The 14,108-nt window shown below is 39.5% G+C and overlaps 1 protein-coding gene across 5 annotated transcripts in view; it reads left to right on the top strand.

Moving 5' to 3' along the window:
- TPPP (tubulin polymerization promoting protein) overlaps nucleotides 1-7,735 on the top strand; it is a 124,106-nt gene extending 116,371 nt beyond the window's left edge. For all 5 annotated transcript variants that reach the window (XM_034761419.1, XM_034761421.1, XM_034761423.1 and 2 more), the window contains one exon: nucleotides 665-7,735. In XM_034761419.1, the coding sequence (XP_034617310.1) occupies nucleotides 665-686 (22 nt within the window). In that variant the 3' untranslated portion in view covers nucleotides 687-7,735. The remainder of the gene's footprint in view (nucleotides 1-664) is intronic.
- The last annotated feature ends 6,373 nt before the right edge of the window (nucleotides 7,736-14,108 follow it).

The following is a 14,108-nucleotide window of genomic DNA, read 5'->3' as shown; positions in this document are numbered from 1 at the left end:
ATGGCATCTGACTCAGATGATGAAAATGAACAGGCGTCGGTCCGCTCTGGTTTGGATTTTTATCCAGCAGAACCCATCATCAGCATCGATGCATATCCTCTGGAATGGTGGTTGAAGAATGAAGGGACATATGAATCTTTAGCGCATCTGGCATATAAATATCTTGTGATGCTGGCTACAACAGTACCATGTGAATGTCTGTTCTCACTTTCAGCTGACACTGAAAACAAGAAGCGGGCGGCATTAAGCTCCAGCAAAAGTAAAAAAATTTGTTTGAGCAACTGGCTGAAGTAGAACTGAGTGGACGTGTAGGATCTAAAGTTTTACATTGTTTTATTTTTGAATGCAGTTATTTTTTGTATCTAATTCTACATTTGTAAGTTCAACTTTCATAATAGAGATTGCACTACAGTACTTGTATGAGGTGAATTGAAAAATACTATTTCTTTTTTTACAGTGCAAATATTTATAATAAAAAATAAACATAACATGAGCACTTACACTTTGTATTCTGTGTTGTAATAGAAATCAATATATTTCAAAATGTAGAAAACATCCATAAATTATTTAAATAAATGGTATTCTATTATTAACAGCGCGATTAATCATGATTAATTTTTTTAATCACGTGATTTATTGGGATTTTTTTTTAATCACTTGACAGCCCTAGTTCACACGGCCGTTGAGATCCTGACCTGAAGTCAATGGGATTTGCATCAAGCCCAAATTGAAGGCCAAGTCCTGCAAGTTGCTGAGCCCCATCAACTCCTGTTGACTTCACTGTTCATCACTAGGAAGCTGCCTCAGCTAGTGTGACAGGCTGTACCCACTCCTGCAGGGCGAGATGTAGGAGCTGTCACATCTTTGAAATGCTGCTGATCCCACAGAGTGTCAAGGCTTCAAAGAGTGCTGCTGTGCTCTACTGCTACACAAGTGTGGCAGGGCACAGAAGTGAAGAGATTCAAAGTTGTGGCTCTGGGTGTTTGAGAAGCCTTACAACATAAAGGAACTGACTGTGTACAGGAGTTCCATGTTTGGAGAGTGTGCAGATCCGGACCCTAAGGCTAGTGGGTGCAGGCTGTAGTTAAATTTTCCCAGTTGGGGGTGGTCAGACAATTATTTAATGACAGTTGATGTTGCAAGTCAAAAAAGGTAGCTTTGCAACCGTTAAAACACAAATTGTAGAATCATAGAATATCAGGGTTGGAAGGGACCTCAGGAGGTCATCTAGTCCAACCCCCTGCTCAAAGCAGCACCAAGCCCCAACTAAATCAACATCATATGTCGTAATACACAAAGTAAATATCCTTAAATTCTAGTAAGTTCTCAAGCAGCATTTTTCTTACGTTGCCTATTGATAAATTTTGATGATTATCTATGGAAATATTTTCTGTTGGTTTGTGTGTGCGATGACATGGACATTTACCAACATATAAAGATAAAAATTGAATCCTTCCAAGCCCACCAAAGTTCCTACCAAAAGAAACATGCTCTAAAAGGGCCTTATCCAAAGAGCATTGAAGTCAATGGAAAGTCTCCTATTGACTTCAATAGGCTTTGGATCAGGCCTTAAGAAAATAACACCGACAGCAACATTATAGATTGACAGAAGCATTTATATGTTAAATGCGTATTTATTTTAATATTTTTTCAATTGTTAATTTTTAAAAGCTAAATAGAACAGGTGAAGAAAAGTTACTTTAAAATGAGGGTGAAGAGGGGAGATAGTAGGAAAGAGAATCTTTTGTGATGAGTCTCTTCTCTGCTGCTAACTGGAGGTGAGAACACAAAACAGACACTTACTTTCTCAGATTCAGTGTCTACCTAGCCCTTACAAAGGTGCTCCGTGTGAGAAGGATGCAAAGAGCCTGCCCCTTGTGTAGCCTGCATGAGGGCCAGGCACAGTTGCAGCCCCTGCACTTGGAGAGCAGGGTGTGTGGAGGATAACAGCCATATGTGTAGGAGGCAGCAGGCTGCACCCCATTAAGCGCTGTAGTAGTAGGTATGCTTCTATTGTACATCATTACTCTAGGCAGGGTAAATGGCATGGTCCCGTGTCAGGATTTGTGTACATTGCAAGTTTTCTGCTTGTGATCTTTTTCCATGCATCTAAGTCCGTTCCATCTCCCTGGGCATTCACGTCAGTCTGATTTGAAGCACCCAATGCTTCTCAGTTCACACACACACACAAAAGTCACTGTACAAATCTTGCAGTCCTCACCTTTTGTTTTCATTTATAATTTGATTTTGCATCCTTTGAAGTTCATAGTATTGAAACATGACAAGATACTTCAAATGTGATATGGCAGATATCAAAATCTGTATTTTAAAAACAAATCAAACACAATTTAAAAATAAATTGCATTCATGGGCATAGTTTGCATCTCCCCCCCTCCAAACTGCAAGCTTGGGGCAGGCACTGTGGGCCTGACTGGAGCTGCCCTCTTCCCCCCAAAATATAGAAGTCATACTATGCCTACAATTCCATTAACACTAAGGCAGGGCCCAGTCCTGCAAAGCCTTACACATGTGCTTAATTTTACGCCCTGTGTGCAAAGTTAAGCACATGCATTGTTAGTCTTTTCAGGATCAGGGCCCAAGAAATTAAAGTGCTGACTGGGGGAAACAAATCGATTTTTAAAAAGTGAAGTTACACAAAAATCAGATTTGATTCTTGCTTTAGTGCTAGTTTAATAAATGATTTTTGAGTACATGATGTGCTTTAATGTTTAGTCAGCATAGTTCTCTCACGCTTTAGGATTTCTTCCCTGTAATCTCATTTATATAAAGCAGTCAGTAATGAAAGTTTTTGTCCTTTTATTTATGGCCATGGAAGCTGTAACAGCCTTACGATATCACATGCATTTAAAAGGGCAATTTTGCTTTAACAACTCTTCTGCATGACCAATTACATGATGAATTGTAATCAAATATTTTTATGAGTCCAGATTAAGTAAATATTTTACACAGGGGAGACTGGCCAGGATAAAGCCACCAGATTTATATTTGCAGTTCACCAAAATTTCCTAGTAACTGTGTGGCTTCAGTAAGAGATTTATTGTTGGTTTTCTGTTTGGTATCTTTAAACTCAAAAGCCTCTTCATAGTTTTCAGCAGTTTAGGCATTCCCATCCAAAGATCTTTTTGGCTAAAGCACGGCACCAGTGCATTTTATTGACTCTGTGTGGACAAGAAAACATGCTGGGGTTATAGAAGGCCTGAACCCTGAATAAATATTTTGAACAATGCTTGTTTTTTTCCCTCCAGTAGCTCTATTAATTTTTTTTAATTTACAGCATCTGACATTTCATTTCATGCTTCAGATCTAGAAGTAATTTTTACTGACTTGGTTTGCAGTGCTGGTTGTACCTTCATATGTTTTTTCTAGAGACGCATTATCCTTCCCAAAACGTCTTAAAACTAATTTGAAAATCAATTTTTATTTCTTTTAGGCTATTAACTGTTACAAAATAAAGTTTGATTCTTTGTGCCTCGGTGTGCAATGCCGTACTGCTGTTCAAAGCATAATCCTGCCTTATGGTGATGTATGTACGTACTTGTTGGGGGCGTCTATCTGTGTCCTGTTTGTAATCCCGAATAAGTGTTCTCTGCCCTCCATTGGCCAAGAACCATTTTGACCTCATAATAAGGAGAAAATGTAATGTGTTGCATGCATTAGCACATGTTCTCCAAACTATTAGTCTTCAGTGTGTGCCAAAGTAACCACACCTTTTTGTACATTCTATTTGTAGTGCAAACTATAAGTACTTTACTTACCCTGCCAATTACTCAGTAGTGAGTAATACTATACACAAAATTTGTACATGTTTTGTAAGCAGGTGTGTACGTGTGTGTACCTACACTGTAGATGTAACTAGTATTTGTGCCATCTGGGTGCTGATCCAAAACTTAAAGCTATTGGGGCCAAATCCTGGCCCTCCCACCAAACCGGACCAGAGCTGTGTGGCTTGGCCTGGCTCTGACACTGCAAAGCCCTCTCCATACAATGGAGGACAGAAATCCCGGTCAGGGCAGCTCTATAGCTCCTGCACAGATGTCTAACCCGTTCCTGGTTCTGGGGGGCCATGTCCACAACTGTCCCTCATTGGACTACATTGCAGGGCAGCTGCAGAGTAGAGGAGGTAACATCACAGGAGCACTTCCTCCCTGATGTTCCACTGGGAAAGGAAACAGCTGTCAGTCAGGGTGAGAACAGTAGGTCATCAGAATGGATGCCCTCACATGCCCCCGGGCAACATTTTACAATTATCCATGGCAGGGAGCCCCGAATCATACTCTGAGCTCTTTGGCCTCATGCACTTTTGCACCCCTTTTTTTGTTAAGCAGGTCTGCAGTTACTGTACAGAACACTACACCAGGCCAGCCATCCTCAGCAACAATCATGGGGTGGGGGGAGGACTAATAATGTGTCCTTTTACTCCTGTGGAACAGGGCTTGAGGTGTGGGTCCACAATTATTACACAAGACCAAAAAGTAACGTTCAAAATATGAAACATAAGTGCAGAGAGATCAAACTCACACTAAACTCATAATAAATGCTACAAGCCACATAATCAAACTGGGTGCCTCAGCTGGACACCTAAATAAATCCCACATTGGCACTTGGTGCCCACATGCCCATTGGCGCACCCAAATATTTGAAAATAGTGCCTAGACTGTTTTCATATTTTTATCCATAAAGCCAGCAAGAGACACTCTACCACCATCACAATCACTTGCTAGATCCCCAAAGCAATGGCAATATAAGAAGGAAGCTCTTGAAACTCTGACTTTCAAACTAGTGATGGGGCAGCCTCCGAAGGTTTGGATGCGCTGCAGACAGAACCTCCATTGCCCAAGAACTGATCATGACATCAGGAGCTGTGGGAATACCGCAAGGACAGCTATTTTTCATAGTTTTCCAATATTTCCTCATCTATATTGCTCTGAAGCCAGAGAGGTGGATTTCAAAACAAGGTAAAAAGACATGTCTAATTTTAGTTTTTGTTAACCTTGAAAAAAGGATTGGAATTAGTTTGGGTTTTGGATTAGCTCTTATTTCATTCAAACTACCTTCCTCTTTCCTGCTTATGTGGGGTAAGTGGATTTTTGCTATAACACAAAGCAATTTGATTAAAAATAAGGAAAATAGCCGTGAGTACATTTGCTGGATATTGACACATGCATGGTATTACTGACATGTTCTAATGCCATTCTGAAATGCCTATTATACTGTACCATCTTTTCTCATGTATACAGATCTATTTGGGCAAGTGTAAACAGTATATAAACAAATGCCAAGATTATCCAAAGTTGCTGTCTAAAGTTAAGCTCCTAAATTCCTATTTAAGATCCAAATAACTGGCCTGATTTTGAAAAGTGCTGATCATCCAGCACTCTCCACTGAAGTCAATCACTCATTGGTTGATGAGTTCATTTTTGAAATATATGTATAAGCATCTGTTAACTTCCTGAATAACTGAAAAGTACATGGCACTTGATGGAAGCCGTTTCCATTGTACTGTTAATGTTTTTCTGAATATATGTTTTAAAGAGACCCGTCACTTAGTGGTTATTTCAGCCAGTGTTCTTAATAATGCATGCTCAAGATTCAATTACTTTTGATTTTTAGTGCCACATGAATAAAGTTATATTCAAATTAACTAAAAATACAGCCTTGAAAAAATATACTCACGTGCCTCACATAACTCTCCATTTTAATCAGGAGTTATTCTATGGATGGTTTAAAAAAAATGAGGAAAGACAGAAAGGTGATCTACTTCCAGATGATGGTGCATTATTTCAGGTTCCAGTTTACAGTATATGAATTTGTGTTGGTACTTGCTCAAGTGCTATTTTAAACAAAGTAATTTTAAAAATGTGAAATAGTTCAACTGTTAAAGACAGTTCGTGTTAATGGAGCTATCAAATATAGCTTTTTATTTTTCTGTGGTAAATTATTCTTACTAACTATATATACACACATCTTTTATAAAGGCCTTGTGTAAAAGCCTGGACACACACACAAGAACCTAAACCTGTTGACAAAGTACATTCACTAAGCAATGAATTACATGAAGTCACAAAGTCAAAGACAACAACAAATTATAGTATGTAACATGAGTGTTTTTTCTGTGTGCTGGATTCAGAATATATTAGCCTCAGCAGACGACTCAACTGGGAGGTTTTCCACCATATTGCCAATAGTATAAGATGGTCTGTTTGTCTCAAAATGCTGCCGATTAAAGAAATGGTCAATAATGGGTATATAGGTTGAGGTTTATCCTTACAAGATTTAATCATGTCATAAATTTAAACATCACCGGAAAAATATATATTTATACAGAAGAGTATTTTTTGAATTCAGTTTCTGGGTGTTTTTTATAATTCATTTTCAGCCATGGCCATTTATTTATGCATATTATCCATTGCTCTTTAATTACATCTTTTATCTGTCTCATCCTGTTCCAATATACACATCTGATTTGGCTTATATTGTCTTGGATCTACATATGTCTGGATGTGCTTACCTCAGGACCTGCCCACTAGTGTGGAAGGAGAATTGCTTTGGCTAGAGTAGTAGCGGCAATCTGTGTTAGATAGTTGTTTGCAACATGGAGATGGGTCTTGTTCTTGTTTTCCTTGGAGCCGTGTACAGCCTGATAAGTAGCTAAAATTAATCTTATCATTTCTTGTTCCTGTTTTGTTATGTCTTTCGTCTTGGCCCAGAAAACCAGGAAGCTGCTGTGTACTTATGATTACCTTTATACTCAATGTTTAGTATTGCAAACATTGCAAACATTAACATTCATCTGTACTAGCATACTGTGTCCACTGTGAAATTTTCAACATTGTAAAAACCTAAGATCATTTAACCTTACAAAGTTTACTTTTTTCTGACTAATTTATCACTGATTTTTTTTCATTATTGCAAATGAACAATTTGAGTGTAGCATTTCTTAATTTTTACTGTAGTGGCTAAACATACTGCGGTATTTAATCTCTTGGTGAAGGGAGCCAGGCATTTTTCATTGCAGAAAACACTGGCAGAAAACAGAATGCTGGCCCCACTGAAGTCCATGGCAAAAGTCCCATTGACATCAATGGGGGACAGGATTTCATCTGCTGGCTTTAATGGCAGGAAAAATGGACCCACCAGTGCACCAAGGGGTTAGTAGCTATGACAGAGGTTAGAGGGGAGCACATCAGTGATTCTCTGTTCCCATATCTTAGTTTCATTTCAACTACTATTCAATCTAACAAAAAAAATAAAGAAAGAAACTTGAAAGGGAATCATATACTACTAGTTTGTACTAGGTTTTTTTTTTTCAGGAAAAAGGAAACATATATATATATGCAATATATTTTTACACTGTTTAATAATGCTATAAAGTATTAAATATATCACTTTATCAGTGTGAATGTTAAAGTAATGACAATGTTATGGATGTTTAAACCTTTTAAAGTTGTCTTGCTGATTTCTAAAACCACATTAACCATGGACAAGCTACTTTGTCAAGTAAACAACATTATTCCTGATGATTAGAGGAAAAGTTTGAGTATGGCAGTAGTCTGTTTAGCACTGTAAAAGCTTGGTTTGAAAACTTTTAGTAAAATTCGTATTGTATACGCCATTGTTTCTTAGGAGTATTGCTTTTCATAATGTATGTTATTGCTACTGATTGTATAAAATTGTATCTTAAGTCGGTAAAGTGATCAATAAATCTGTTAATACATGTTAGCCTCTTGTTTTCATAAAGTAAATGATACTAACTATTAGTTAAACTGTCTGTTTCAAGTCATTTTGTAATTTAGCTGTTAAGGTAATTGGCAATAAATGTATAAACTACGGTTAAAAACACTTCACTGACTGACACTTCCCACTTCTAGCTTTGAAAGACACATTTCCGTTCAGACTTAGTTACCCTATCTGTCAAAATGGGGATCATTATTCTTACCTATTTATCTTACTCGGGGCAATGTGAGGATTCGTTAATGATTGCAAAGTGCTGTGAAGATGAAAAGCTATGCTTAGCGTAAGAGCTAAGCATCTTGTTATGACACTAGGACTATATAATGAGTGTCCTGGAGTTCTGAAAATATAAAAATGAATACAAGTTCATCGTGAATAAAAGTTTGGATATTCACAGTACTTAAACTGGTCTCTGATCTCAAGTTCCTAGGCTGCTACTCTACTGTTGACAGAAAGTGTTTTGACAATAAATGCTTTACTCCCAGGAAGAGCTGTCAATAAATATAATTCCTTCTGAAAAAGCAAACACATTCTTTTCTCCGTGGAGCAAATGGACTTTGGAGAGAGGAACTGTCTTGCCTGTTGGATGATTGGGCAGATGTAACTATCTATCAATGGTGCATTTGCTCGCACTCAATGACTTTTTAACATTGCAACATTATTTAGTTTTATTTTAAACAAAAAAAGTAGTCTGTGCTCAATAAGGTTTTTAACTTAATCACAGAGCCTTTATCCATAAATATAAATATTCCTCAATGCCTCGCAGTTGTATGATAAAAAGTAATAGAATGAAGCTATTTTATCAGAACATACACTAAAACAGTATTAGCAGATAATATCACAATAACGTTGTGCTGTTTAAGAGTTGTAGAAGTACTATGGTGGAAGCTGTACATGGTACTTTCCTACTTTATCACAATACTAATATCAATCTATGATTGAACATGTTATAGTGCAACATACCACTGAATTGTCCCATACATACTATGGGAATGAATGTTATTTTTGCAATCACTTCCTCAATAAACACACCTATGGAAATGTCTTTGGCTAAAATCTGATAAGTAGAACTGAAAACCTCCGATGACCTTCTCTCTCCATAGAGGCCTCAGACCCAACATGACTGCCCCAAAGAACTCTGTCGTTTGTGAAGTTGGTGATCCCTAAACATGTATGGTTGGTCACCTGAACAACAGAAATCAAATAAAACATGACTTTTTGGAGCTTTTTTTTTTTTTTTTTTTTTGGATGGAAAGGTCAGTTTTTTTAACTCAGAAACCTCTAAAGAAAGGGTGTTTTACACTCCACTACTCTAGTTTACTGGGAATCTAGAAATTAAGGCTAGGGTTTTCAAAGGAGCCCAATTGAGCTGAGGGTCCAAATCCCACAAAATTTCAAGAGGATGGCCTGCACCATCCTTTGACTGACAGAATAAGCCTGGGATTTTCAGTGGCCCATTTCAAGGAGCTGTGTTTATGTATTTGTGTAATTCCATGTATGTATATGTGCATGCAGGATATGTATACTGTATATGTGATATAGTATTATTTAATTAAAATATGTAAAATTATCTGGGCCAGATTCTCTGTGCTCTAGCTTCTGTGGGCTGCATCAGAGAGGGGGAATCTGTCAGAGAGCTGGTTATGGCTCCATGATTATCCCCCTGACTCCAGCCCCACGAACATCTTAGAGCAAGCTGGGGCCTGAGCCAAACCATAGCTGCTAGCTCCAGTGCTCTAGGGTCCATATGCCAAATTCATTTTCAGAGTGCATGATGTTCTGGTTCCTCCCCTACTGCACCAGGGCTGTGGGTAGCCCTGAGATGGACTCCTTAATTAGCCTGATACTGCTAAATCAACTCAAGTTCATTATGGCAGCAGTTCTCAAACTTTATTGCACCATGACCCCCTTCTGACAACAAAAATTACTACACAGCTCCAGGAGGGGGAGACTAAAGCCTGAGCCCCACCACCCTGAGTTGGGGGGGAGGGCAAAGATGGGCAGGGGCATATAACCTTAGCCCTGGGCGGTGGGGCTCAGGCTTCCGCTTGGGCTCTGGACCTCAGCAAGTCTAACGCCAGCCTTGGCGACCCCATTACAATGGGATTGCAACCACTGTGGGGGGTCCCGCCCTGCAGTTTGAGAACCCCTGCATTATGGCATACCCATCTGGTTGAGGTACAGAGTGTATAAGGCTGAAATGTGTTCATGAGACTGAAATGATCTGAGCCCGAAGGCTCTAAAACTAGACAAACATCTTTTAAGTGGTTATGATAGCAGCATAGTAACCACAGCCCCAATTCACCAAAGCACAGATGTGCTTAACTTAAAGCATTTTCTTAAATCCATCCCTATTCAGCAAAGCGCTTAAGCATATGCTTAACGGCAGCTGAACAGCAGGTTCCAGCTCTCAGGAGGGAGTGCTAGACAGAGGCTTTGGGACCCCAAGACTGAGACAATGACTGGCCTCTAGGGGTTTAAAATACCTGGGACCCCAGAGGGTGGGTTCCTCACAGCAGACTGGGGGTTAGCCAGCAAAGGAAGCCTGCCTGGGGCTGTGGCAAAAGCATTAAGCCAGATCCTGCCCTCTTATACAGCTTTACAAACACTATGACTTCAGTGGGATTGTGCAGGCGTAACACAGAATTTGGCCAGCACAGACTATTTCCCTCACAACTAACTACATAAATATTTGTTTGACTCTGCTAATTAAATACTGATAAGGCAAAAGTGGTGTGTACTGTTTATGTATCCAAGGCAATGTGGCAATAGAGAATCACTTTTAGAAAAATGAGAACATTTCAATGATAAATGACCTTCATAAGTGGGACATTTTTATATAGCACAATAAGCCCAAACGAAGTCCACCCTGCCATTCCTAGTCAAAGGGCATTTGGGGCCAAAATGTGCTTGTCCTATAATAACTGTTGTGTGTTATCTGAAAGCTGATTTAGCAAACTAGCTCCCTTGCTAGAGCCCACTCACCTTTTGATCTCATCTGCTGGTTTATTTATAGTCAGCTTAGAATGCCTTGAACTGTTGGTGGAGTTGTATAGAATCATTTAAAAGTAGGCTGGTGCTTAGTACACCTGCCTCTCTGGCCAGACCATGTTGACCATTCAGTGAAAGCGTATGCCATAAATGTGCTTTGCGCTCGTGAGTTTCTGCATTCAAGAATACATTATGCATATAGCACATTTTTGGCTGTTTGTTTTTCTAATTGCAAATACAAAAATCATTCAACATCAAAGGATGCTGCAAGCACAAACGCAAAGGTAAAGTTTTAGCTGTTACTGTAGCTGGAACACTTTGGGCAAGTGTGCCTAACTCACTAGCTCCGCTGCAGCTTCTTGTTTCTCCAGTTGTATATCCCTGGTCTAGTTCCCCAACTCAGTCCATGGATTGAAGAAATTACATAGATGAGATGGACAGGACCAATTCCCTTTCCTAAGCCATGAAATGATGGCAGAAAATAGTGCTTATGCTACATCTCATTTTGGCTTAGATGCTGATTCTTATTTTTCTATTTGTTTTCATATCATTAACATATGTCTTCACTACACAGGTAACTTAAGTGATCAGCACTTGGGTCTGAGGCCCTGAGTTAGTGTAGCCCAGGTGCGAGCAGCCACAATTCAAAGCCATACCCCAGTTACTCTGTCATCAATGGTGCTGCACTTCTCCATTTGTCACTCTAGCTTCTGGAGGCATAGCTCATGGTTCTTTGTGCTGCTGTAAGTGCTATGATTCTTTCCTAGTGAATTATGGGCGAACTTGGTTGTCCTTCTGGGCAGATGGAGGGAATTGTGGGAAGGCAGTGGAGGACTATCAGTGCTGAAGTGAGTCAGTTTGCATGCTCACAGCAAAGATGGCTGGTTACCACCCAGAATGAAAGCAAGCTCTAACCCATGCTCCCAGCTGTGCCTGAATGCAAGCACCACTAAACTCAGGTGAGATGTGCGTGTAGCTGAGAGGGGGCAACACCTAAGAACCTGAGCTAACTATACTGTGAGGACATACCCTCAGACGACAGAGAATTTCTAGGCATTGAGACTTCTTTTCTTCCCTAGTTTCTCTTTTGCTCCTCTTCACTTTGTTTTTGTGCTTTTCCTTTCCTCCCCACCCCCTTATTTAAAGTAATTGAAATGACTTCTGTTTACCTGTTTCTCATATTCACCATCTTTTCCACCCAGCTAGAAACCCAAGTCCCTTTTCCCCTCTAACAGCAACAATCACTGGGAGCTTAGAAATAGGGTTTGGCTAATTTCTTGCAAATGTGTTTACATCACTCTTACTGAGCTCTGGCCATTGTAAAAGTGTGCTCCTTGGCCTTACCTCTGACAATTAAGATGTAAATATTATGCTAATATTAAGGTGGAAATTTGCACCAGGAAAAAGTGATCTGCTGGTTTTACACTATGTGCACAATATCTTAGTATTTACAATGTATTTATACAGCACTATGCATTATGGAATATCACTAAAGACTATCATTTATATTTATGCTGTGTTGTTGTAGCTATGTCGCTCCCAGTATATTAGAGAGACAAGGTGAGTGAGGCAGTATCTTTTATTGGTCCAACTTCTGTTGGTGAGAGAGACTAATCATTTACAGGAGTCACTTCAGCCACCACTGAAATGGATCTAGGGGGGTGAAAGACAGCACATAGCAACACTACACATCAATTTAAAACAGGAAGTGAAGAATTCTGTAACCAATGGAGATGCAGGGGGAATTGTCCTGATGGACAATGATTCAAATTGGGATTTAGCTAGGATGCTGGGGCTAGCCCTTCAACCCTTGCATACAGGGCCATGGTATCTATAGTGAGCGTAAGCTGGCAGGATATTGGAAAGAAAGCTTCATTCACATTCGAGGCACTCTTAATGCTATGCTAACACAGAGGTTCAGTACCAGCCAAGGGGAAAGGGCAACTTTCTGAATCACCAATAGCCTTTCTTGAAGCATAGGCATGTAGGCAACTTTAGCTTCTCGCCTACCCCTCAATAAAAAACAAGTTTTTTTTTTTAAAAAAACAGCTGTTTAATATCACTTTAATGAATAGTTTTGTACCATGACTAAATTTGTCCAATTTTAATAAAATGAGATAAACAAGCTTCTGTTCAAAGCTCAAAGTTTCATTCCTTTATTAACCCAATCCCACAGCCTAGTTGTCTACATCCAGGCAGCATCATGGGAATTTGTTCCACAGCTTCCATCTAAATAGGAACCAGACCCAACCCTGCTTATCACATTCAGACTAGCCAGGATTCTTGCCAGTCATAACCCAGTGACAGCCCACATGATGAATATGATTAATGAGGGCTTAAGTTACCATGAACGTGCAGGCGACTGCTATGAGTACATAGGTATGATATTTTTGAGGTTTGTTTATGTATTAAGTTTATTGGAAAGATTCCAAAAAGGAAAAGCACATAGAATAGAGTATCAGGGGTGGAAGGGACCTCAGGAGGTCATCTAGTCCAACCCCCTGCAGGCAAGCGTCTGACGAAGTGGGCATTCACCCACGAAAGTTTAAGCTCTAATACATCTGTTAGTCTTAAAGGTGCCACGGGACCCTCTGTTGCTTTTTACAGATCCAGACTAACACGGCTACCCCTCTGATACTTGACTCTCTTACATAATACTTATGGGAAGTCTCAAGTATAAGAGAACCCTTTTGACTAACCCAACTACAAAAAACCCTTCATTTTTTAAAGTTACATATACACTTTTACTATTGCTTCACTCAAGAACAGCTGTTAGTAAAAGTGACTTGTATTTACTGTATATCAGAATTGAGTAATTAGTATGCGATCAAATAATTTGAATTTCTTTTATTAGAAAAAGATTACGAGAAAAATATTCAAGAAAGTTATGGATCAGACTATAGTTAAAAATATATTATACCTGATCCATTTTTATTGCAGAAGAGAGTAAGCTGCATCAGATATTAACTGCTATTTTTTTTAAATCAGACAAGATATTCATAGAATATCAGGGTTGGAAGAGACCTCAGGAGGTCATCTAGTCCAACCCCCTGCTCAAAGGAGGACCAATCCCTAGCGTTTCCTAATATCCAACCTCGACCTCCCCCACTGCAACTTGAGACCATTGCTCCTTGTTCTGTCATCTGTCACCACTGAGAACAGCCGAGCTCCATCCTCTTTGGAACCCCCCTTCAGGTAGTTGAAGGCTGCTATCAAATCCCCCCTCGCTCTTCTCTTCTGCAGACTAAATAACCCCAGTTCCCTCAGCCTCTCCTCATAAGTCATGTGCTCAGCCCCCTAATCATTTTCATTGCCCTCCACTGGACTCTCTCCAATTTGTCCACATCCTTTCTGTAGTAGGGGGC

This window comes from Trachemys scripta, chromosome 2, assembly GCF_013100865.1.
Source record: "Trachemys scripta elegans isolate TJP31775 chromosome 2, CAS_Tse_1.0, whole genome shotgun sequence".
Classification (NCBI taxonomy): domain Eukaryota; kingdom Metazoa; phylum Chordata; order Testudines; family Emydidae; genus Trachemys; species Trachemys scripta.
This window is presented reverse-complemented; position numbering and strand designations above follow the sequence as displayed.